The sequence below is a fragment of the Micromys minutus genome (assembly GCF_963924665.1).
Source record: "Micromys minutus genome assembly, chromosome: 8".
NCBI classification, from domain to species: Eukaryota; Metazoa; Chordata; class Mammalia; order Rodentia; family Muridae; genus Micromys; species Micromys minutus.
Genome location: NC_137977.1, coordinates 14,923,626 through 14,951,102, shown reverse-complemented (window position 1 = coordinate 14,951,102; position 27,477 = coordinate 14,923,626). Strand labels below are relative to the sequence as shown.

The window sequence follows — 27,477 nt, the reverse complement described above, 5'->3', positions numbered from 1 at the left end:
CACAATTTTTGTATCCATTCATCTACTGAACGACATCTGGGTTCTTTCCAGCTTCTGGCTGTTATAAATAGAGCTACTATGAACATTGTAGTGCATGTATCTTTGTTGTATATTGAAGTGTCTCTGGGGTATATGCCCAGAAACAGAATGGCTGGATCTTCAGGTAGTACTATGTCCAATTTTCTGAGGAATCACCAGACTGATTTCCAGAGTGGTTGTATCAGTTTACAACCCAACCAACAGTGGAGAAGTGTTCCTCTTTCTCCGCAGCCTCGCCAGCATGTGCTGTCATCTGAGTTTTGGAACTTGGCCAATCTGACTGGTGCGAGGTGGAATCTCAGGGTTGTTTTGAGTTGCATTTCCCTGATGGCTAAGGATGTTGAGCACTTCCTTAGATGTTTCTCAGCCATTCGATATTCCTCAATTGAAAACGTTTTGTTTAGCTCTGTACCCCATTTTTAATAGGGCTGTTTGATTCTCTGGTGTCTAGCTTTTTTTTTTTTTTTTTAACGATTTTATTTTTCAAAACAAAGATAGATGTAAAGATTTTAAACATTTTTTGCTTAAAATTATACATTTTTGTCAGTACTGTTTTTTCAGACATTAAAATAAATTTTACATAAAACCATGTGAATATGTTTTTTAGTCGGTACTTGATTTTTTTCAAGGGCTTGACAGTATGCATTGAAAACGTACTAGTTGCAATAAGCGTAAAGTACATGCAAAACAAAACGCAACATGGAAATAGTCAAAGTCTTCTTGTTTTGTGAATATATGTATAGTTTTTGTTTTCTTTATTTCTTGGACTTCATACAGGCTGTGAGTTGTTTCTGGGGGAGTGCAAGCCTCTGGGGTTAGCATCCCACTATCAGTGACTGCATATTATGTCTGTTCTTTTGTGACTGGGTTATCTCACTCAGGATGATCTTCTCTAGATGCAGCCATTTTCTTAAGAATTTGGTTAAGTCATTGTTTCTGGTGGCTGAGTCGTATTCCATTGTGTATATGTACCACAATTTTTGTATCCATTCGTCTTCTGAAGGACATCTGGGTTCCTTCCAGCTTCTGGCTATTATAAATAGAGCCGCTATGAACATTGTGGTGCATATATCTTTGTTGTGTATTAAAGTGTCTCTGGGGTATATGCCCAGAAGTGGAATAGCTGGGTCTTCAGGTAGTACTATATCCAATTTGGTGTCTAGCTTTTTGAGTTCTTTGTATACCTTTGATATTAGGCCTCTATCTAAGGTGGAGTTAATCTTTTACCATTCTGTTGACTGCTGTTTTGTTTTCTTGACAATGTCCTTAGCCTTACAGTAACTTTGCAATACTTTTTTATTGAAAAGAAAAAATGGTAACTTGTTCCCACCAAGTGTATTTAAGCTGAAGAGGAAAGCCCATAAAAAGCATAAAAACAACTGTAAGAAGTGGAGGAAATGGAACACTACAAAGAAATATAAGGAGAAATGAAAGGCAACTCTTCCAGTGGATGTTAAAATTATAACACCTCATGTTAATCTGGACTAAAGAACAAAACACCTTCGTGAAGAAACCACAATAACTTTTGACTCAACATTTGAATTCCTATACTTGATAGTCACTGAGAATCCAACATTTCATACTTAGCCATAGCTCTCTTGCAAATGGATGAAGGATGAAGTCTTTGCAAGACAACTCATCATAATCTTCCAATGCAGCAAAGGCATAGGGGAGACGCTTCCCCTGTTGATTTTTGCTTCCCTGTGCTCAGAGAACGAAATATTCATGAAGCTTTCCTTTCTTTTCTTTTCTTTTTTTTGATTAATGCCTGAAAGAGACACTCATTTGCATCAATCTTTTCAAGAACTCACGAAATAGATGAAAATTACCTTAAACTGCTGTTCCATTTGGTTTCATAACCTTCAGACTTAATCACAAGCATGCACTAGCACATACAGTTTATTTGGTACTATGTCTAAAAGCCATGGCTTTAGTAGCTCTAGTAAAACATTATACCAACTGACTTACTTAGATCACAAACCCCCAAACTAACACATTTTAAAACAGATATTTCTGTGATGAATATTGTATAGCATTCAGTGTCAAAATCTGTGAAAATACTTAGTGGTGTTATGAAGGCAAGCTATTTGTATTTGTTAATATATTTGTATATTTAGTTGATATTCATCTGTAGTGTCAACTTCATGTTAGCATTTAAAGAATAAGTATAAAGTGCCTATCATACCCATGAATGTGCTTAGGAATATTGAAGATGTTAAACCATAATTTATTTTAAATTATCTTAGAAAAACAAAGACCATCCTAGAAAGCAGTATATAAAATACCATGTGAGAAATGAACATATGAGTATAATTGGAAATTTTAAAGAACAAACAATATTTCTGTGTAAAGCAAGTAGAAAATGCTACCTAGATATGCTGACATTTAACATCATCTTTTGAAAAATGAGAGTTGTGTAAATATAGGAATAACAAATTTTATTGTAATATACATTTGCTTATTGGTCTTATTTAATTTTACTACTGTTTTTACATTTAGAACTTCTATCCATGTACTTTTCTGTAACCTAATATATTTCTAGCACTCATAAGCTTCTAAAGGTATATCAAAGTTGATTCAATGATTAGCATCAACTGTGCTTTATAACTGAATAATCTTAGCAGGTTTATGCCATGCAAAGGCATGTATATTAAACTGAAATTATAAAGATTCAATTGAGATGGAAGGTCTACAAGAGTGGTGAGTAGCACATTGATTTTTATCTTTGCAATGTGACCTGAACACACAGTCCCCACACTGATATGCACTTTGGCTAATTGCCCATAATATAGCCATGAAAAGAAAAAAATGATAATAAATAATTTGAAGGGTGGCAAATCCAATATAAATGAATAACAAGTACAAGAGAACACCTTTAATTAGATATTGATTAAGTTATAGATCCATATTCATAGCTTGCTGTGCTTTTATGTGGCCTTATAAGAGCAGTATACTTGCAACATGTTCCTTACACACATAGTTAAAAGACAATAAAAAAAGATCTTGCTTTCAAGGATGGATTATGTTCAAATCCAAGGTGAAATGTGTAGATTTTCAAAAATGAAAGGGAAAAGAATAAAAGATTCAGCTGTCTCTGAGAAAGAGGCAGCTTAACCTGTACATGGTGAACATGATGGCTTCTACATCTCAAAGCCAAGCAGTGTTTGACAGGGCCATAGTGAAAAAATGCTTGAGGTTCTATCTGACAATAACCCTAGCCTGGGGTGGTGGAAATACATATCCACCAAGATCTAAGTCCAATGTAAATGGCTAGAGAGGTCAATAAATATTATGCTTCTTTGAGTAACCAGAATGAAATGGCATTCTGGGCTAAGGAAGTATAAATTTAAGAGAATCATGACCTGAGATTCTTTATATATGGTAAGTTTTTCAACGCCTTAAACCTTACAGTGTTTCTTTTCTATCACTTCTTCTCTTTATCCCTTTCCATCTTTTTCTCTCCCTGTTTTCAAAAAAAGCCTATAATATGTAATTTATATTGGCTTTATCTAATGGAGTTACTCTTGCCTTAAACTTCTAGGCTGATTTGACACTCATGAACTTAGTCTCACCATTTCTTTTTCTTTTTTCATTGGTTTCATCTTATTGACTAAAGATTCCCAGAGAGAATACTTGCAATTTCTGTTTTTTCCTGGAGCTGACCCTGTGCCACATCTCTCAATACCCAAATCCTGCCTGGAGAAACCTGGTCTTCCAGGAAAGTTGACATACGGGCTTACAGGAAGGTCAAGCCACTGTCAGAGACAGCAAGACCATCTAAAACCAGAGATAATCAGATGGCTAGAGAGAAGTGAAAGAACTTAAGCAGAAGAAACTACCACCACTTAGCATCATTAAAAACAAGTTTTTCCACCACAGCAAGCCAGGGATTACCCATACAACATTAAAACATTATTCTGATTTAAAATCACATCTCATGAAAATTTTAGAGGACTTTAAGAAGGACATAAATAATTACCTTAAAGAAAAACAGGAGAACACAGGTAAACAGGTAGAAGCTGTGAAAGAGAAAACACAAATATCCCTTCAAGAACTAGAGGAAAACACAATGAAAAAGTTAAAGGAATTGAACAGAACCATCTGGGATATAAAGATAGAAATAGAAACAATAAAGAAATTTCAAAGGGAGACAACTCTGAAGATAGAAATTCTAAGATAGAGATCAAGAGTCATAGAAACAAACCTCACCAACAGAATACAAAGGGTAGAAGATAGAATCTCAAGGTCAGAAGATGCCATAGAAAACATTGGCATAACAGTCAAAGAAAATGCAAAATGCAAATAGGTCTTAACCCAAAACATTCCAAAAATCCAGGACACAATGTGAAGAAGACACCTAAGTTTTTTTGTATAGAAGAGAGTGAAGATTCCCAACTTAAAGGGTCAGTGAATATCTTCAATAAACTTATGGAAGAAAACTTCTATAGCCTAAAGGAAAAGATGGCCATAATCAAACAAAAAGCCTACAAAATTCAAAATAAACTAAGACAGAATAGGAATTCCTCCTGCCATATAGTCATCAAAACAGCAAATGCAGTAAACAAATAAAGAATATTAAAAGCAGTAAGGAATAAAGGTCAAGTAACATATAAAAGCCCTGTTTTTGCTGCTTCAATGCCTGTGAGAGGATATGCTCCTTGCTTTCTTGATTCAGAGTATCTCTTCTTGTTTTCTTCTTTGCCTTTCAGTATTAACAATCGTTAACTCCTCTTGTGCAGGATTCCCTGAGCTCTGATGGAAGGCATTTGATGGAGACTATCTATCTGGCAGTAGGTCTGTATGTGTGTTCCCATCAGTTTCAAGAGGAAACCTTTAAGATTATGACTAAATAAAATACTGATCCTATAGCAGGATATAAGTAAAAGTCATTTTATTGATATATTTTAAAGCAGTAGTATTTAGTTATACCCTAGGTCTCTGTGCTATCTTGGATACCTAAGGAGTTTTAGGTATGGGTTCCTTCTCATGGAGTGGGCATTAAATCAAATCAGATATTGGTTGGTTACTACCACAAATTCTGAGCCACCACTGTCCTATCATATTTTGTGTGCTGTATAGATTACATATAAAAGGTTTTGTGGCTGGGTTGGTGTCCATGTTTCTCTTTTGGTAACCTGTAGAGTATCTTTTGTCACCAAAAAGAATAGAATTTAGGGGGAAGTTTACAAGTAGGTAACCTCATACTTCTCTATGTTTATTAAGCTAAATGAAGTCTGTCTGTACCATTGGAACTCTCTGTAAGTTTTCATAACAACCTATTTTCTTACTAATATCCTGGGTTGTTTGAGGATTTATAAGCCTCTCTTAGTCAACTGAATGCAGCCTTATTCTCCCACTGGACACTCACATGGTGATAGAAGAGAGTCAGCTGTACATAAACAGGAAAACACAAACAAAAATTGGAGAAAATGAGCAAATCTTTCAAGAAAACACAAATAAACACCTGAAGGAAATCAATAAATCCATTCAAGACCTGAAATTGGAAGTACAATTTTTGAGTAATAGAGTTCTGGAAATAAAAATTGGAAATCCAAACAGGAACTAAAGAAGCAATCTTTACCAACAGAATATAAGAAATGAAAGAAACACTTTACATCCTGCTCACTGCCTCTATCCTAGTCATTTCCCCCACAGTCTTGCTCACATTCCCCTTCCCATATTGGAAGAGTGGGTGGGAGGTCCCTTAATATGTCTCTGCCTTTGCACATCAAAATTTTTTTGATGTTAGGTATATCCTCTCTCATTAAGGCCAGGCAAAAGAGCTTACCTAGAAGAACAAATCCTACATACAGTCAACAGCTTTTGGGATAGACCCCGCTCCAGTTGTTCAGGACCCACATGAAGATCAAGATTTATAACTGTTACATATGAGCAGGGAGACCTAGGTACAGCCTGTGCATGTTATTTGATTAGTGGTTCAAACTCTGTCAGCCCTAAAGATACAGGTTAGTTGACTCTGTTGGTCTTCCTGTGGAGTTCCTATTCTCTGATAGGTCACAATCCCCCCTCCTATTCTTGTATAAGAGTCAACAAGCATCAATATTCAGAAGTGAAATTGGTCTGAAGTTCTCTTTTGTGATGGGTCTTCATGTGGTTTAGGTATGAGTGTAATTGGGGCATAATAAAGCAAATTGGGTAGTGTTCCTTCTGGAAAAGTTTGAAGAATATAGGTATTAGATCTTCTTTAATGGTCTGATACTATTCTCCACTAAACCCATATAGTCCTGGGCTTTTTTTGGGGGGGAGACTTTTATTGACTGTTTCTATTTCTTTAGAAGTTATAGAACTGTTTATATGGCTTATCTAATCCTGATTAACTTTGGTACCCAATCCAAGAACAAATAAAAGTGATCAAGTAGACATCATCCCAGAGATGCAAGGATGGTTCAATATATGGACATCTATCATAGTAATCAACTATATAAATTAACACAAATGAAAAAAAACACATAATCATTGCATTAGATACTGAGAATACATTTGAAGAAAATTCTACACCCCTTCATGATAAAAGTCTTAGAAAGATTAAGAATTCAAGGCCCATACATAAAACAGTAAAAACAATATACAACAAACCAGTAGTGAACATTAAACTAAATGGGGAGAAACTCAGAACAATCAATCAGGGACTAGACATATCTGCTTATTCTCTACTTACTTATTCAATATAGTTTTGGAAATCCTTGCCAGAGCAATTAGACAGCAGAAAGAGATCACAGGGATACAAATTGGAAAAAAATAATGTCAAAATATCACTATTTGCAGAAGATATGATAGTGTAATTAAGTGACCACAAAAATTCCACCAGAGAACTCCTTCAGCTGATAACTTCAGCAAAGTGGCTAGATATAAAGTTAACTCAAAAAATCATTAGCATTCATCTCTTAAAGTATAAGACTGAGAAAATATTAGAAAAATGACAATCTTCAAAATGGTCAGAAACAATACAAAATACATTTGTGTTACTCTAACCAAGCAAGTAAAAGATCTGTATGAAAAGAACCTCAAGTATCTAAAGAAGGAAATTGAAGAAGATATTAGAATATGGAATGATCTCCCATGCACCTTAATTAGCAGAATTATTATATTCAAAATGACTTTCTTGCTAAAAACAATCTACAAATACAATGAAATTACCATCAGTACTCCAACACAATTCTTTATTGAATTAGAAAAAGTAATTTGTAAATTTATTTGGAATAACAAATATATTAATAAACAAATTTTAAAAATCAAACAAACAAAAAAATCCCAGGATAGCAAAAAGTATTCTCAACAATAAAAGAACTTCTGGGAGAATCACTATCCCTGACCTTAATCTGTATTACAGAGCAATATTGATTAAAAACTTCATGATATTGGTATACTGACAGGTAGTCATTTCAGTGTAATAGAATTGAAGACCCAAAAATGGACCCACACACCTATGGACACTTAATCATTGGCAAAGTAGCTAAATCCATTCAGTGAGTGGAAAAAAAAAACAAAAAACAAAAACAGCATTTTCAAAATATGGTGCTGGATCAACTGGATGTCAGCATGTAGAAGAATGCCAAGTGGTCCATTCTTATATTCTTGCACATAGCTCAAGTACAAGTGGATCAAGAACATTCACATAAAACAGATGCACTGAGATCAATGGAAAAGAAAGTTGGGAAGTGCTTCGAATACATAAGCATAGGAGAAATTTTCCTGAACAAAACACCAATGGCTTATGCTCTAAGATCAATAATTGACAAATGGGACCCCATAAAATTGCAAAGCTTTCATAAGGCCAAGGACACAGATTGAGAAAAGATCATTATCAAACTTACAACTGATAGAAGGCTAATTTCCAGTGTATACAAAGAACTCAAAAAATTAGCCTCCAGAGGACCAAATAATCCTTTTCAAGAGCTAAGCATGAAATTCTCAACTAAGAAATACCAAATGGCTGAGAAGAACATAAATACATTTTTATCATCCTTAGTCACCAGGGAAATGAAAATCAAAACAATCCTGAGATTCTTCCAAGTGACACAGATGCTGGCAAGAATGTGGAGAAAGAGGAACCGTCCTCTACTGTTGGTGGGGTTGTAAGCTGGTACAACCACTCTGGAAATCAGTCTGGCAGTTCCAAAGGAAATTGGACATAGTACTACCTGAGGACCCAGCTACTGCTTCTTGGCATATACCCAAAATGATGCTCCAGTATCTAATAAGAACACATGGTTCACCATGTTTATATCAACCTTATTTATAACAGGAAGCAGCTGCAAAGAACCCTAATGTCCTTGAATCTTGCATGGAGGGAGGAATACATAAAGCGTGGTACACATAAACAATGGAGTACTACCCAGCTATAAAATATCAATAACTTCATTAAATTATTAGGCTAATGAATGGAACTAAGAAATAAAATATCCTGAATGAGGTAACTCAGTCACAAAAGAACACACACTGATAAGTGGATACTAACCCCAAAGCTCTGAATACCCAAGAAACAATTTACAGGCCTTATGAAGTTAATAAAGAAAGAAAGAAAGAAAGAAAGAAAGAAAGAAAGAAAGAAAGAAAGAAAGAAAGAAAGAAAGAAAGAAATAATGTGGATGCTGCATGCTTCAGTACTCCTTAGAAGAGAGAATAAACTACTCATGGGAGGAAACACAGGGACAAAGATTGGTGCAGGGACTGATGGAAAGATCATTCAGTGACTGACTCACCTGGACCCATCCCATATGTAGCTACCAAACCATGTCACTATAGCTATTGCTAAGAAGTGTATACTGACAGGAGCCTAATATGGATGTTCTCATACTAATGCAAATGAGGATGCTTTCAACTAACTGAACAGAGTAACCCCAATGGGGGAGCTAGAGAAAGGACTGGAGAAGCTTAAAGAATTTACAACCCCATGGAAAGAACAACAATATCAACTGACCAATCTTCCCTCTCCCTAACACACAGAGAGCTCTCAGGAACCAAAACACAAAACAATCAGTACACATGGAGAGACCCATGACTCTAGGTGCATTTGGAGCAGAGAATGGCTTTTTCAGGCATCAATGGAAGAAAAGTCTTTTGGTCAGTGAAGGCTTGTTTTCCAATGTACCAGAATACCGAGTAGATGTGGTAGGAGTGGATGGTTGGAGTGAGAGCGTCTTAATGCAAACAAGGGGAGAAGGATTGGGAGATAGGTTAGAGGCAGAAAGGGGATAACACATAAAATGTAAATACGTAGGATAATTTGATAAAAATTAATTTGTAGAATACAAATGGAATAGAAGAACCATAGAAGAAACTGATATATAGATTTTTAAGAAAAAGATGAATCAATTCATAATGGGACACTATAACAAAAACCATCCTAAGAAAATAGAAATAGATGAATGAATCTCAGATAACAGGATCAGAAAATGTTTTGAACAAAATCACTGAAGAACATTTTCCTAAGCCAAAGAATAAGAGGTCCAAAAAGGTATAAAACACATACAGAAAACCAAATAGATTGGACCAAAAAGGAAAATATACTTGCCAAGTAATAACCAGAACACTAAACATACAGAAAGAAAAAGAATGTTAAAGCACAGGAGTGGTGGAGTACACTTTTCATTCTAGCACTTGGGAGCAGAGGCAGTCAGATCTCTCTCTCTCTCTCTCTCTCTCTCTCTCTCTCTCTCTCTCTCTCTCTCTCTCTCTCTCTCTCTCTCCATTTCCATTTAATTTTGCATAATTTTAATTTTAGAACAAAATAAAACAAACAAACAAAAAACCCACAATGCACAAACACCCAACCTTACTATTCTGTGGGAGGGGATCTTCTTGCTCTAATTCACAAAGATTGGATAGAATAGATTATTGTAGACGTGAGCAGAGAGCTAGATGGGTCAGGGCAGTTCAAGGCTGGTGGGGGAGCCACAGGGGGCACGAACTTTCCAGGAGCCTTAAATTAATTTCTTTTAACTTCAAGGCCACCAGTTCAACAACCAAGGTTACACAGAGAACCCTTGTCTATTAAAAATACCTATCTCCAAACAAAGGAAAACCTAAAACCCAAACCAAAACTAACAAAAGAGAAGAACATTAAGTTGTAAATGAAAAGGACTGAGCAAAATATGAAGACAGAACACCTACCTATAAATTTCTTTACACAGAAGAAAAATGCTAAACTAATGAAGTTAATTATACTTATATAAACAGAAAAATAAACAATCTCACACAATATAAATTTAAAAAGGCAAACACCCAACACACACACACACACACACACACACACACACACACACACACACACAAACACATACTACTATTACTATCACCAACAAAATAACAGAAATCAACTATCATTGGACACTGTTTTCTCTCAATATAATGGCTCTTAATTTCCCAAAATAAAGTGGCAGACTAATAGAATCGAGGCAAGAAAAAGGGATATATTTTTCTGTTGCATCTTAAAAATATGCTTCAATATCAAGGATAGACATTATCAAGATAAAAATCTCGAAAAAAGATATTTCAAGAAAATTGACTTATGCAGCAATCTTTCATAGCCATTTACATATCTACCAAACTAGCCTTCAAACCAAAACTAACCAAAGAAGTCAACTGCATATTCATCAAAGAAATATTCAACAAGATAAGATTTCATTTATTAATATCTATGCCCCAAACACAGAGGCACCCATATTTGTAAAGGGCATATTGCTTTTGACTCTCATCAATGTTCAACAATGAGCAGGTTATCTAGACAAAAACTAAATGGAGAAATACTAGAACTGGCAAATGTTATAAATCCTACTGACTTAATAGATCTTTGAAGAACATTTCCTCCAAGCATGAAAGAATATACCTTCTTCTCTTCACTTCATGGAAGTTTCTTCAAAATTGAACGCAGATTGGATACAAAGCAAGTATGAACAGTTAAAAGAAAACTGAACTAACTGCCTTAATCCTCTTAGACCACTGCAGGTTAAAACTTGATAGATACTAACAACAGAGAATACCAAGCTTACAACTGCATGGAATCTGAACAACTCTCTACTGAAGAAAAAGTGGGTCAAAACAGAAAGAAGGAAACGAATTAAAGGCTTCCTAGAATTCAGTGAAAAGGAATATATAACTATGCTTTCCACTGTTTTACATCTTCCCACTGTCAACACTCACATGTATTTTCTCATTTTCTCATCTGATTCCATTGCGTGTTAAGATTTCTTTCTGGAATCACAACAGCCTTGACTATTTGCATTGGCCTTACTGTCTGTGATCATGTCAGATTCATGTATCATTGTATTGAATATTTGGAGTGCTTTTTGAAAAATTTTTGTGAAATAAAATGAGAGAGAATCATGTATATTTTTTCAATCTCATGATTCTAACAGATGGGAGGCCAAGGCCACTTATTTCCCATGAGATTAAGACCAGGTTGGTCTATATGATAAATTCTTTTTGGTACAAAGTGTAGGGAGTTATATACAGAGATAAATAATTTGCATATTTATCTAGAATATATTTATATTTATATTCTAGTATATTTGTCTACTTATTATTTATTTCTATTTGTTATTTTATTTATTTGCATTTTAATACTATGCCTCTTCTCAGTTTTCCCACCAAAACTCCCTATTCTATTTCCCTTTGCACCTGCTTCATGAGGGCGCTCCTCCACCTACCCACTGACTCTTACCTTACCACTATAACATTTTCCTATATTGGGCATTAAGTCTCCACAGGACCAAAAAAAACTCCACTCCCATTGCTACCAGAGAAGTGCAATCCTCTGCTACATTAGCAAATGGAGCCATGGGTATTCTTTTATGTGTATTCTTTCATGGGTGGTGTATTCCATGGTAGCTCTGAGGGTTCTGGTTGGTTGATAATGTTGTTCTTCCTATGTGGTTGCAAAACCCTTCAACTTCTCCTGTTTTTTTTTTTAACTCCTCATCTGATGGATTCACTGTATTGGTCAAGCTCTGGCAGAGCCTCTCAGGAGACAGCCATACTAGGCTCCTCTCAGCAAGTACTTTTAAATGAAAATTGATCTATTCTAATCTCTTTGTACAATGTTGAAGTCCTAGTGGATCACAGAACTTCACATAAAACCAGATATGCTGAATCTAACAGAAGATAAAAATGAGAAAAAGACTTGAACACATTGGCACACAGGAAAATTTCCTGAACAGAACACCAATGGCTTAGGCTCTAAGATCAACTATACACAAATGGGATCTTATAAAATTGAAAGGCTATTGTTATTGAAGAACACTATCAACAGGACAAAATGGCAAGTTTCAGAATGGGAAACAAGCTTTAAAAATTCTACATCCAATAGGGGGCTAATATCCAATGTGTACAAAGAACTTACAAAGTTAAACTCCAGAGAACCAAATAACTCTATTAAAAAATGGGTACAGAGTTTAACAAAGAATTTTTAACTGAGAAATATCTAATTGCCAAGAGGCACATTTTTAGTCATCATGAAAATGTAAATTAAAATGATCCTGATATTTCTCCTCATACCAGTTAGCATGGATAAATTAAAAAAAAAAAAAACTAAGGTGACAGTAGATGCTGGTGAGGACATGGAAAAAGAGGAACACTCCTCCACTGTTGGTGGGGTTGTAAGCTGGTAAAACCACTTAGTAAATCAGTCTTGTTGGTTCTCAGAAAATTGGAAATAGTACTCCCTGAGGACACAGCTATACTACTCCTGGGCATATACCCAAAAGATGCTCCAACATATAACAAGGACACATGCTCCACTACGTTCATAACAGTCTTATTTATAGTAGCCAGAAGCTGGAAACCTAAATACCCCTCAACAGAGGAATTGATAAAAATAATGTGGTACACTTACACAATGAAGAACTACATGGTTATTAAAAATGACTTCATGAAATTTGAAGATGGAGCTAGAAAATATCCTGAGTGAGATAACCAAGTCACAAAAGAACACACATGGAATGTACTTGGTATGCTTTCCTAATTTCTTTCTATAAACTAATTCTGTACTTCATAGTAAAAGTTGTTATCTTGGTTTCTTTTCCAGTTGCTGTTCTAAAGTACTCTGACAAAAGTAGTTTACACAGAAAGAATACATTCAAACTTTCAGTTCTAGGCACAGTTCAACAGAGAGGTGAGATTAAAATGATAGTAATTGGTGCATTTGCTACATGACACCTAAGGTCAGGAAGCAAAGGTGGATGAATGCATGCTGTTTATCAACCCTTCACCACGTGTATAATCCATATTCCTTTCATGGAATGTTGCCACCAATAACAAGCAGGACTTCCCACTTGAACTATTATAAGTAGTATAATACTCCACCAGCATGTAAAGAGGCATCTCTCCTAGATTACTGTAGATGCTCTCAAACAAAATACACTATCCATCACAATAGACATGCTGTATAGAACACACATTAGGCATTATTCTTTATGATTCTATATTGCTTCATCATAATCTCAATAAGCTTCACATGACTTTGCTGTTTACTTGTCTGTTGTTCATATCACCTCCTTTCTCACTTCTGTCAGTCATCGCACTGAAGACTCACCTTGCATCCTGATTGGTCCAATTATAGCTATCTGATCTCATTTTTTTTTGTTCAGATTATAATAGTTTTCCTATATTAGTTTCTATGTTCTCAATGTTTTTTTTTTTCTTCTCAGAGTTACTTTTCTTTGGGAAGATAACCTTTATAATCTATTTCTTTTCCTTTCAATTTAATTTCTTCTAATTTTAAGTGTTAAATTCTACCCCCCAGTTCATATCTCCTTATTCTTCTATTTTCTAGACATAATCAGAAGTGTAGCTTTAATGTGTCACACTTATTTTTTATATGTAAAGATTTCTAGAAGGAATGGGATTAAACTGTGTGAAAATTCAGGAACTGTAGAATTGTATATAAATATTAAATGGTGGGTACAGATTTATATGCCAGTGATTTTTAAAGATAGGAATTAAAAGTTTTCAATAAAAAAATGACAATTTCTCTAGCTGTGCTCATTCTTGATAATGTGTGTGTGCTTAGAAGCCAGGAGTAACCCCTTAAAAATATCAGTCATATGAGACATACTGTTTTCTATTGCCTGAAATTACAATGAACTATTTCATTTAGCAACATTGGAAAAATGATAAAAAAAAAAAACAATGTTCTATAGCTTGTGTTCCCAAAGCACTGCCCTTCCCACATCCATATGGCCCAATAATAAAATGGTGAATGGCTTATTTGCTTTTTGGTTTGTGTAGGTGCTGGCAGAGTTGACACTCTCTTGAATTTCATCTATTTTCAATCAAATGCTCTCTATAAACCTGGCTTCTCTCAGCTGTCTGAGCCCATTACTGAGTTATATATTCCCTTTTCATTGCTCTATCACAGTGCTATAGATTTGAATGACAGGAGTCATCTGTGGTTCTGCTTATGAAAGACTCTATAGCAATGTAAGATATTGTTTTCAGATTGGACTGCATTGTGCAACTCATATCTTAGACCTGCCTTGACTTCCCCAAAATACAGCCTAGGTAGATAATGGCATATTTGCATAAGAAACATCCAGTCCATAATACTTATGCACAGAGTACTTGAATGATGTAACTAGATAATTTCCTTGTTATTAATCTTGAACAGCTTAGTTCTATAGAAAACCTGCACATATTCAATATGAGTTGGTTTTATTGAAGTTCTTCTCTGACATCTGGTTATTTAATCATGTGCCAACATTGTGTCTGTAAAGCATGCTTATGCAGCTATGCCTACTCAGCTTTTAGACTATTGATGTTTTATAGAGAACAGTGCATGTGTATCAAATTATATCCATTGATCTATGTTTCTTTGTTAATGCATGAACTTGTTTAGTTATTATGGTGGCTTTTCTTATTGTATATTTGTAAATATAAGGGAAAAAATAAAAAAAGTACTTCTTTTTAATAGAAATTCCATTGTTGAATGAAGCTTATTTGAACTGAGAATACACTGGGAATGATGTTTCTTTAAATGTGAGTTATCTTTTTACATTTTCCAATATAAACTGGAAGTAATAGAAACTACAGCTATAACAGAAATTTTTAGTTTTCAAGAAAAATACATATTTTTATCCTATAGGGTGTCTAATTTCTTTGCCTTCAAAAGTGACTTTTCTATGAACTCCAAGGTTTCCCCTTATTTAAATAAACACTGTCAAAAAACACATCACTTTTAGTTCCACCTTTAAAGGTTATTCATTAAAAATTTCTAAATAAAGAAACATGTCCGATTAATTTTTGTGGCATTTCCAATATTGATTGAGTCCGCCCATTCTATGCAATTTTAAAAATAAAGCTACATTTAAGTGTGTTGAGTGGAGTTAATATTGACATGTATTTGTTCTTGTCAGAACTATAAGAATGGAAATATATAAATGCAGAATCACTGTCACTTACTTTAACTGTGAATGCTATAGGCAGACACCCAGAGAGATAAAGATAAATTTAAAAAAAGTTATCATAAATAAATTAATGACAATTACGAAATTTTATGTCTAACATTCAATGGTAACTGATATCAAAAGTGATTACCCTGCACTGCATTTATTGACGGCTTAAGAGCACTCATACCTTTTCACAAATGCCACTGCCAACACCTGGATAAAAATTAATTAATTTAATCTGGGTTATTTCATGTGCATAAAAAACTTTACTGTTTAGGTTTGCTTGACAGATTAATTAAGATACAATGAGGCATCTAAATAGTTATTAATACCCAAAGGCATACTAGTTGATTAAGTATAAATTACATTTCACTGCCAACCATATTTTCATGTCAAAAAAAAATGTATGAAACTATTAGAAGGCATATTGACCCATAAAAGAGGAACACAGTAGTCACAGACCTTGGAAAAGTTCTGGCTATGTGCAGCCAGGTGTACGTAAGAAGTGCTGTTGAGAGATGGCCTTTCCATCAAAGAGTCTGGAAGTAGTAGGCCATCTAAAGACAGCAGATGCTGCCGAGGCTGCGGAGAAAGAGGAATACTTCTCCACTGTTGGTGGGGTTGCAAACTAATACAACCACTCTGGAAATCAGTCTGGCGATACCTCAGAAAATTGGATATAGTACTACCTGAAGACCCAGCTATTTCACTTCTGGGCATATACCCCAGAGACACTTTAATACAAAACAAAGATATATGCACCACAATGTTCATAGTGGCTCTATTTATAATAGCCAGAAGCTGGAAGGAACCCAGATGTCCTTCAGAAGATGAATGGATACAAAAATTGTGGTACATTTACACAATGGAATACTACTCAGCCACCAGAAACAATGACTTAACCAAATTCTTAAGAAAATGGCTGCATCTAGAGAATATCATCCTGAGTGAGATAACCCAGTCACAAAAGAACAGATATAATATGCAGTCACTGATAATGGGATGCTAACCCCAGAGGCTTGCACTCCCCCAGAAACAACTCACAGACTGTATGAAGTCCAAGAAATAAAGAAAACAAAATATATATATATATTTACAAAACAAGAACACATTGACTATTTCCATGTTGTGTTTTGTTTTGCATGTACTTTATGCTCATTTTAACTATTAGGTTTTCAATGCATACTGTCAAGCCCTTGAAAAGATCAAGTACTGACTAAAAAATATATTCACAGAGTTTTATGTAAAAATTATTTTAATATCTGAAAAAACAGTACTAACAAAAATGTATAATTTTAAGCAAAAATGTTTAAAATCTGTACATTTATCTTTGTTTTGTAAAATAAAGTCAGTTAAAAAAAAAGATAAAGTCCCACTTCCAAGGCGATGACAACAGGCACCCCAGTTTTATTGACTACAACATTTGTTTCTATGACCATTGGAATACTTGAAGCAGAGTCACATTTTAGGATGGTACTTCTCCATATACAAAAGTTGTTTGCTATTAAAAGCTCTGCATGGCTTTTGTCTTATGCATCATACTGTATCTTCATATTTCATTCCACCTTCAGTTAATGGTAAGGCAACAAGCACTGGAGCTCTGCCAATGACTGAAACACAACAAACAGCAATAGAGCAACCAGGTCCTTCATGAGACTTAATCTTCACAAGACTTAAGCAGTCATCAACATTCTGCTTGGATGGTGGTGCACCATCATCAAAAGGCCAGTCAAGAACATGAATGCCTTCTTTCTCCACAAGAGTAGTATTGTATGTTGCTTTAAAAACTTTTACTATTGTGGAAACTTCATACTTCTTAAGATTCTCTATAAATGTGTTTAAGATAACATTAGTTGGATTGTGTGGAATAAGAAATCTCAAACATCTCCAAAAGACTACAAGATGGAAGAGAGAATCTAGGTGGCTGAAGAGAACATTGAAAACATAGAGAAACCAGTCACAGAAGATGCAAAAATAAAAGCACCAAACCCAAATTGTCCAGGAGATTCAGGACACAATGAGAAGACCAAATATAAGGATAATAGGAATAGAAGAGTGCAAGGAATATAAAATAAGGGGCATAGTAAATATCTTCAACAAAATCTTAAAAGAAAACTTCCCTACCCTTAAGAATAAGATGACCATGAGCATAAAGGAAGCTTACAGAACTCCAAAGAGAGTGGACCAGAAAAAAAATTCCTCCCAACATATAATAGTCTAAACACCAAGTGCCCAAAGCAAAGAAAGAATACTAAAACAGTAAGGGGAAAATGTCATGTAACATATAAAGGCAGACCAATCAGAACCACACCCAACTTCTCAACAGAGACTATGAAAGCTAGAAGAACCTGACAGGCATCATGCAGACCCTAAGAGAGCACAAGCGTCAGGCCAAGCTCCTATACCCAGCAAAACTTTCAATCATAATACATGGAGAGACCAAGAAGTTCCAAGACAAAACTAAATTTATACAATATCTGAAGACAAACCCAGCACTACAACAGATTATATGTGGAAAACCCAATATAAGGATGGAAACTACATCCATGTTTAAAAAAAATACCTAAGCAAGACAACTAAAAGAAGAAAGACACACAGGCACAATTCGACCTCTAAGAGCAAAAATAGCAGGAAACAGCAACCACGATTCCTTAATATCTGATAACATGAATGGACTCAATTCTACAATAAAAAGATAGGCTATAATACTGGATACATAAACAGAATGCAGCATTTGGCTGCATACAGGAAACTCCTCTCAGAGACAAAGACAGACAATGTCTCAGTAAAGGTTGGGAAAAAACTTCCAAGTAAACAGCCCAAAGAAGCAAGCTGGAGTGGCCATTCAAATATCAAATAAAGTAGATTTTCACCAAAAGTTATCAAAAAAGATAAGGAAAGAAACTTTTTACTCATTACTGGGAAAATTTGTCAGGAGGAACTCTCAATCCTTAACATATATGCTCCAAATACAAGAGCACACATTTTCATTAAAAAAAAACCTACTAAAGTTCAAAAAATATATTGTACCCCAGATAATAATAGTGGGAGACCTCAAAAATACACTCTCATCAATGGAAAGATCATGGAAGCAGAAACTGAAAAAGCACACAGTAAAACTAGCAGAGGTTATGAACCAATTGGTATTAATAGACATCTACAGAACATATCATCCTAATACAAAAGTATACAAGTTCTTCAAAGTAACTCACAGCACCTTCTCTAAAATTAACCTTATAGTAAGTGACAAAACAAGCCTCAATCGATTAAGAAGATTGAAATACTCCCAAGCATCCTATCAGATAACCTTGGTCTAAGGCTGGTCTTTAATAAAAACAAAGATAAAAAAATCCCATATACACATGGAAAATAAACAATGCTCTATTAAATGATAGCATGGTCAACGATGAGATAAAGAAAGAAATTAAGGATTTTCTAGAATTTAATTAAAGTGAAAACACAATATACCCAAACAAATGGAATGAAAGAAAGCAGTATTGAGAGGAAAACTGATAGCTCTGAGTGCTTCCAAAAAGAAACTGGAGAGAGCATACACTAGCAACTTGACAGTGCAGTTGAAACCTCTAGAACAAAAGGAAGCAGATACACCCAAGAGGAGTAAACAGTAATAAATAATCAAACTCAGAGCAGAAACTGATCAAATAGAAATAAAAAGAACCATTCAAAGAATCAACAAAACCAAGAGCTGGTTCTTTGAGAAAATTAACAAGATTGATAAACCTTTAGCCAGATTAACTAGTGGGCAAAAGAGAGTATCCAAATTAACAAAATCAGAAAGGAAAGTGGAGACATAACAAATGAAATTTTGGAAATTCAAGATATCAACAGATCCTACTACAAAAGCCTATACTCAACAAAGCTGGAAAATTTGGAGGAAATGGATAAATTCTTAGACATATACCAGATACTAAAGTTATACCAGGACCAGGTAAACCATCTAAATAATCTCATAACACCTAAAGAAATAGAAGTACTCATCAAAAGCCTCTCAACCAAAAAAAGCCAGGTCCAGATGGGTTCAGTGCAGAATTTTATCAGACATTGATTGATGACATACTACCAATACTCTCAAAACTATTCTACAAAATAGAATCAGATGGAACACTACCTAACTCATTTTTGAGGCCACAATAACCCTCATTTCTAAACAACACAAAGACCCTACAAAGAAAGAAATCTTCAGACCAATCTCACTTATGAATATTGATGCTAAAATACTCAACAAAATCCTTGCAAACCCAATCCAAGAACACATCAAAACAATCATTCACCATGGGTAAGTCGTTTCATCCCTGGGATGCAAGGATGGTTTAAGATATGGAAATCCATCAACATAATCCACCATATAAGCAAACTCAGAGAAAAACATATGGTCATCCCACTAGATGTTGAGAAAGCATTTGACAAAATTCAACACCCTTTCTTGTTAAAAGTCTTGGAAAGAACAGGAATCCAAGGCTCAAACCCAAATATAATAAAAGCAATATATAGCAAACCAATAGCCAACATCAAAATTAATGGTGGGAAAGTTGAAGCAATCCCATGAAAATCAGGGACTCGACAAGGCTGTCCACTATCCCCCTACCTATTCAACATAGTACTGGAAGTCCTGGCTGGAGAAATTAAACAGCAAAAGAAAATAAAAGGGATAAAATTGGAAACTAAGAAGTAAAAACATCAATGCTTGCAGATAACATGATAGATAATATAAATGACCATAAAAATTTCACCAGAGAAATTCTATAGGTGATAAACAAGTTCAGCTAAGTGGCTGGTTATAAAATTAACTAAAACAAACCAGTAGCCTTCCACTACTCAAAGGACAAACATGTGGAGAAAGAAATTAGGAAAAAGAAACCCTACAGAATAGTAACAAACAGTATGAAATTCCTTGGTGTGACTCTAACTAAGCAAGTGGAGGACCTGTATGACAAGAACTTCAAATCTCTAAAGAAGGAATTCAAGGAAGATCTCAGAAAATGGAAATATCACCCATGATCATGGATTGGAAGAAACAACATAATAAAAATGTTCATCTTACCAAAAGCAATCCACAGATTCAATGTAATTCCCATCAAAATTCCAACAAAATTCTTCATAGAGTTGGAAATGGCAATGTGCAATTTGGATCTGGAATATCAAAAGACCTAGAATAGCAAAATCCATCCTCAACAACCAGAAAACATCATCGGGAATCATTATCCCTGACCTCAAGCTATATAACAAGGCAATTGTGCAAAAAAGTGCATGGTACTGGTACAGAGATAGGCATGTGGATCAACAGAATAGAACAGAAGATCCAGAAATGAGTTCTCACATATATGGTCACTTGATTTTTGACAAATGAGCTATAAACATTAATGGAAATAGGACAGCCTCTTCTACAAATGGTGTTGTTCCCACTGGCACTCAGCATGCAGAAGAATGAAAAAGCTTGTACAAAGCTCAAGTGCAAGTGAATCAACCATCTCCACATTAAACTAAGTACCATTAAATTATTAGAAGAGAAAGTAGGTAAAACTTTATAACACATAGGCACTGGAGAAAATTTCCTGACCAGAACACCAATGGCTCGTGATCTAAGGTCAAGTATCCACAAATGGGACTTGATGAGATTGCAAATTTTCTGAAAGGCTAAGGACAATGTCAAGAAAACAAAATGGCAGCCAACAGATTGGGAAAAGGTCTTTACCCCACATCTGATAAAGGCCAAATGTCCAAGGTATAAAAAGAACTCAGGAAGTTAGACACCAGAGAATCAAACAACCCTATTAAAAAATAGGGTACAGTGAGGAATATAGAATGGGTAAGAAGCATCTAAGGAAGTTCTTGACATGATTAACCATCAGAGAAATGCAAATCAAAACAACCCTGAGATTCCACTTTACAACCACCAGAATGTCAAAAATTCAGATGACAAGGATATGGAGAAAGAGGAAAACTTCTCCACTGTTAATGGGGTTGTAAACTGATACAACAACTCTGGAAATTAGTCTGGCGGTTCCTCAGATAATTGGACATAATACTACCAGAAAACCCAGTTATTCTACTTCTGGGAATATACCCCAGAGAAGCTCCAACATACAACAAAGACACATGCACCACGATGTTCATAGCAGCTCTATTTATAATATCCATAAGCTGGAAAGAACCTAGATGTCCTTCAGTAGATGAATGGATACAAAATTGTAGTATATTTACACAATGGAGTACTACTCAGCTATCAGAGAAAATGACATTTAAATTTTTAAGAAAATGGATGCATCTGGAGAATATCATCCTGAGTGAGAGAACCCAGTCAGAAAAGAACACACATACTATGCATTCACTGATAATTGGATACTAACTCCAGAAAGCTCTGAACACCCCATAAACAACTCACAGACTATGTGAAGTTCAAGAAAAAACAAAGGCAAAAAAAAAAAAAAAAAGAAAAAGAAAAACCATTATGCTTAATCCTTACATACCAAGAAAACTTTGACTATTTCCAGTTTACATCTTGTTTTACATGTACTTTATGTTCACTGTAACTAGTAAGATTTTAATGCATACTATCAAACCTTTACAAAAAATCAAGTACTCACAAAAATGTATTCGTATTCTTTTATGCAAAAATGCTTAAAGTCTGTATCTTTATCTTTGCTTTTTAAAATAATGTTGTTTAATTTAAAAAAAAAGAGAGAGAGAGAAGTGGAGACAGGAGGATGAGTTCAAAACTAGCCTTTGCAACACTGCAGTTTTGAGGCCAACCTGGGTTACTTAAGACCCTGCCTTACAACAAACAGACCAGCAATCCTACCAGCTCAGGAAGGAACATTTCTTGGTGTGCTGAGATGCCTGTGAGGCTGAGTTAGGAACCATCTTCCTAGACAATGACTGTGCTTGTGCACATATATGTATGCCTGTTCCAGAAGAGACCATTCAGAATGTTTCCTTTCTTCTTTTCTCTCCCACCTACTCAGAGAAATTTTTTCTGTATTAATAATTTTAAGGTTTTGGCAACATTTTGCATGGATACTTGGTTTCCCTCTCTATGGATTTGTACTTAATAATTTAACCAGCATTATAAAAAAAAACTATTTATACTTTTCCAGCATGTATACAAACAGTGCTGTGGCAAATTATAAAATATTCTGATTATTTTACAGAACATCTTTTTAAAAATAAAATGTTCTATTTTGTTTTAAAAAAAAAGAAATCTCATGCTCTTGTATGCCACTTCCAGAGGAGCAGGACAGTTCATTCGAGCATGTTAATTTAGTTTTAAAAAACACACAAGAGAGTTATGAAAGAATTAAAATTTGACTACATAAATGATTAAAAACAAAAACAAAACAAAACAATAACACAGCCTAAATTATTTGTTTGATTTATTATCTAAAAATAAATTCTCCTTAGAGAAAGGTATACCAAGACTTTCAGTGGTATCTCTTTTAATCTTCCAGATTTTCATATAGCTGATGCAAAATTTTTGATCATCTCTTCTTGGGTTGACTGTGGCAACATTTTTACATCTTATAAAATTACACCATAATTCAAGTGCTTAAAAATATTCAAAAACATGAATTTTGGAATAATTTAATGGGTATTTATCAATTTGGAAATCTATGTAAATCAGGGAAAATTTTACTTAATTATTTCAATAAAGTCTTTATATACCTAAAATTCTCTAATTTCCTTTTTTTCTGTATGCCCATTTTAACATTTCAATTTATCTTTTGGTTCCTTATTTTATATATCCATTTTAGTTATAAAATTTATAATTTTGTTCTATATCCTTCAGAATTTTTTCTTACATTTATTTTAATTTTGTTAAATAATGTATTGTTTATATATAAACATATATGTGTGTGTGTATGTGTGTGTGTGTGTGTGTGTGTGTGTGTGTTCACATTTTTCCAAAATTCTTGTTAATCACATTTCATTCTGTCTTCATTGGTACAATATTTCCTCACCACAAAACATAAGATAAAGCATAATTTCAAGAGGTATGAGTCTGTTTTATAAAGTACATCCCAAACAAATCCTAGCACAGACATTTAAGCTCTGACATACTATTTGAATAAATAAATAATGATCTCAAATTTACATGGTTAATGTTAATAGAAGTTTTATTCAGTACCCTGCCAGCACACTGTTTTATGTGGTTTTCTGCACTTATCTATTATTGTTACATTTTCTGTCATGCATTTTTTCAAGAAACAAAGGAGTAATTTGTGATTGTATCATGTAAAAAAGTCTTAATGTTAATTTTGCTATGTTGCCTATTCATATATAACTCAAGAAATATAATAAAAATATCAATACCAATTTTGTTAGCAAAGTAACTTAATATGTATTATTTCTTTTAAAGATAGAGAGAACCAGCGAAATAGTGGGGGTCAGGGGAGACAGCATGCACTGAGATCTTGTTTTGGAGTTCAGGATATAAAAGGAAATACAGTCTGAAATGGAAGAAATGAGCATTGCATGTAGAGGTTGACTTGATTAGTTCTGGAGATAAAGATAGGTTTTCATAAGCTTTGAGACAATGGGATATATGAAAATAGCTTACAACCCCCCCCCCCCCAAAAAAAAAAAAACAGAAACCTAAATTTCCATAATGGTGAAAATTCTGGAGGCTGATTGATAGATATTGGTGGAAAAAATCCATTATGGTTCCATAAGTTCAGTGCATTTAAATATGTCTAGAATACTAGAAGAGTATATAAAATAAGACCAGATAAGGCAAGAGATTTTTCAAGGTCATAAAGCTAATTAGTAGTAAGTAATAATCCATAAATTTTCTTAACATCTGCCCCATTTTTAAATGTTGTTTATGTGCATGGGTACAGATGTGCAAATATAAACATGGTGGTGCGTGTGAATATAGACACATGTTTGTCATGTATTTGTGAAAGTCAGAGGCAAGTATCAGTTTCTAGTTTTCCCTTTTACTCTTTTGAGGCACAGTCTCTTAGTGTTTGCCTCTGTATATACCAGGTCAAGGTTTCCCAAAGCTTCTGAGAGAATTGTTATTCTAATTGTAAGAACACTGTAACTGCTTACTTTACTGTGCTTGACTTTATATAGGTATTGGGTTCCAAATTCACATCTCCTGGTTTGAATGGCAAGTGCATTGGCCATTGATCTTTCTTTCCAGACCATCCTTTTAAAGTCAGTATTCTGCAAAACACCCAGATGGCTTGCAAAATCACACTTGGCATAAGGAAATATCCACAGACATATCCAGTGGGAATACCAGAAACCAGTATATGTCTGATGCTATGAGCAAATATCAATCACCTAGACCGGATGCAGTAAAGAATATTATTTCTCCAACCTGGGTATGAACTTGAGAGTGTCTAGAGTTTTCTATTCACACAACTTAAATATCTCACAAATAACAAAGCCTTATTGATTGTGTACATATGTATTTGAATTCCAAATAGAATAGTGCAAAGGCATATAAAATACACACATGCTCAGTCTTCCTATCTCTACAGAGGCAACTCTTAGACACACAGAATACTTCAAAGAGACTGAAATTTATCTCACTTGGTTAATAACTTGTCACATTTTGCTCACAATAGAATTAACATCTAATATTGCTAAAAAAAAAAAAAAAGAAAAAAAAAGAAAAACGAGTGAAGTATATACGGTGATAAATGAGAATCATTGCATTGGCTCACACCATTTACAACTGAATTATACTACAATCATTCTATAGTTTAGAGATCTGTGGACACCTGGAGTATCTCAGTTCAGATAACTTGAAGCCACTGACCAAACGGGGCCAAAGATGCAGTAACAGAAAAAAGATGAATGCTCTATATCTCTATGAACAGTTCCACATACAAATAGATATCCAGAAGCTAAGTAGTATGTGGCCTGCACCCGATAGGACACCACAACAAAATGATGCATCTGCCGAGATGAATTCTCTATGAGAATGGATTACCTCTTCCTTCTGGGTTTGTTCTCTAATGTCTTGGCCTATTGAAAGCTGTTACCTTCAGTAAAGTTGTTCCTCAGATATTTTACTTACAAGACACATGTCAATCCTTCTCAGGAATACATTTCCTGATACACTCAGACCTGCTCAAGGCATTTCTCAACCGTGTTGAGTTGGCAACCAAAGTTAACAACAATCTCTCTCTCTCTCCCTCACTCTCTCTCTCTCTCTCTCTCTCTCTCTCTCTCTCTCTCTCTCTCTCTCTCTCTCTCTCTCTGTCTCTCTCTCTCTCTCTCTCTCCCTCCCTCCCTCCCTCTCTCCTTCACTCCCTCCCTCCCCCCTCTCTCACTCCCTCCCTATCTCCCCCCTCCCTCTCTCCTTCCCTCCCTCTCTTCCTCCCTCCCTCTCTCCCTCATAGCCCCCATCTCTCACACACCTACATTTTCTATTAATTTCTCTTTCTAAATACAATTTCTTCATTTTAATTATCATTAAAATATGGGCTAGAGAAAAAAAAAGAGGAATGTCTGAGAATAGTGATTATAACCTTCTCATTAGGGTATATACTCTACATTTATTTGGCTTCATGTTAATAATAAGTTCCTATTTTCCTTTTCCCTAAAACGAACAGTTGTCTTCCCACCGCCTCTGTGAGACACTGTGTTAGAGATGTGTGTTTGATGTTTCAGTCCCTAAATCACAAACAGATTTCCCAGCCCAGAATTCAAGAACACGCAGGATTTATTAACATTTGATTGATTGATGAATCAATAGAAAGCAAAATGGATGTGACTAGCTGAACAATTATTCTGATGGATGAAAGGGGAGAAACTAAAACTCATTAATACATGCATTACTGTTGCCTTTTCCACAATAATATCCCTGCCTTTGAGCAAACCTACCTCCTGTGGAATGTTGTGCTTGAGTTTCTATGTCTGCATTTCCTCTTTCTACATATGAGCTTTTGCCTATCTATGCCCTGTGGTACCTCCTGAGCCTACTTGGGGTCTGAATTCTTAAAAGATCATGTAAACATTCTCCTGGAGCCTGCTGCCTGCTAGAGCCAAGGGCTTTGTCAGCAACAAGCCAGCAGCAGCAGCTCAGTGCTGGGCTGTGTTTTTGCAAGTACAAGACAGAAAATCCATGTAATTACTTCTGACGCCCAAGAAGCTGTGCCGCCTGACAGAGCAGCATGTGGAGGAAACAGTTTGTCAGACCCTCTGCTGACTAATTCGCTGCTCCACCTGAGGTTGTGTGTGAGTGCCTTGTGTAGTGGTATGAGCATGCATGTGTTTCTAAGTCCTGCCAAAAAGGCTACAAATATTTAATTTTGGGTACTCTCAGCTCGTCCTAATGTGGGGACAATCTTAACAGGTTTCACTACAATTCAGAAAAAAAAAAGAAAAAATAAACAATACAAAAAAAAAAAAAAAACCCAAAAAAAACGAGACTTTAGGAGGCTCTTAAGGTACAGAAAGGTAAACAACTTATTTGACTGTGGTAGCCAGAAAACTGCCACACTGCTGCAGCTTAGAAGCAGAGTAAAGAACTAGCCCGAGTAACATTGCAGACATCCTTTGCAGAAGGAAACCCAGATCCTATGAAAGCCAAGAGCACCTGGTTGGCTTTGATAATCTTGGGGCCTGTGAGGTCTCAAAATGTTTCAGTGAAGATGTAGCTGCTTTCAGAATGTGTCAATCAATGTGAATATTAACAAGAATATCAAGACAATGTTGAATATCTTCAATGGAACAACTAACTCATATTCACAACCTAAATTTTATAGGTCACAACCTATCACAAACTGTTGAGTTTCCTTAACACTTAACATCTCTGCACCTTATAGTTTTCTTATGTTTGTAACTCTATTATGCCTGTTCAGGAGCTGAACTTCAAAGATGACCAAGTACTACCTAATGTCAAAAAATTGCATGTGACTAAAGGAATGCACTAAGAGTTAGGAAAGAGGAGTAATCTGACTTACTAAAATTTGACTATACTAAAATTCTCTAACCTTTGCTAAGGCATGAATTGCAGAGATTCCCGGTGACAACAATTGCAGAGATTCCTGGGCAACAG

At 35.0% G+C, this 27,477-nt stretch overlaps 1 protein-coding gene across 1 annotated transcript; it reads right to left on the bottom strand.

The window, feature by feature from the left end:
* Positions 1 to 16,901: 16,901 nt before the first annotated feature.
* Positions 16,902 to 22,707, bottom strand: LOC308423351 (protein tyrosine phosphatase type IVA 1-like; the record flags this gene model as incomplete). Its single annotated transcript, XM_080920075.1, has 3 exons — positions 16,902 to 16,964; positions 17,037 to 17,319; positions 22,664 to 22,707. The coding sequence occupies 3 exons, from the start codon at positions 22,705 to 22,707 to the stop codon at positions 16,902 to 16,904; spliced, it is 390 nt and encodes a 129-aa protein (XP_080776201.1).
* Positions 22,708 to 27,477: the final 4,770 nt, after the last annotated feature.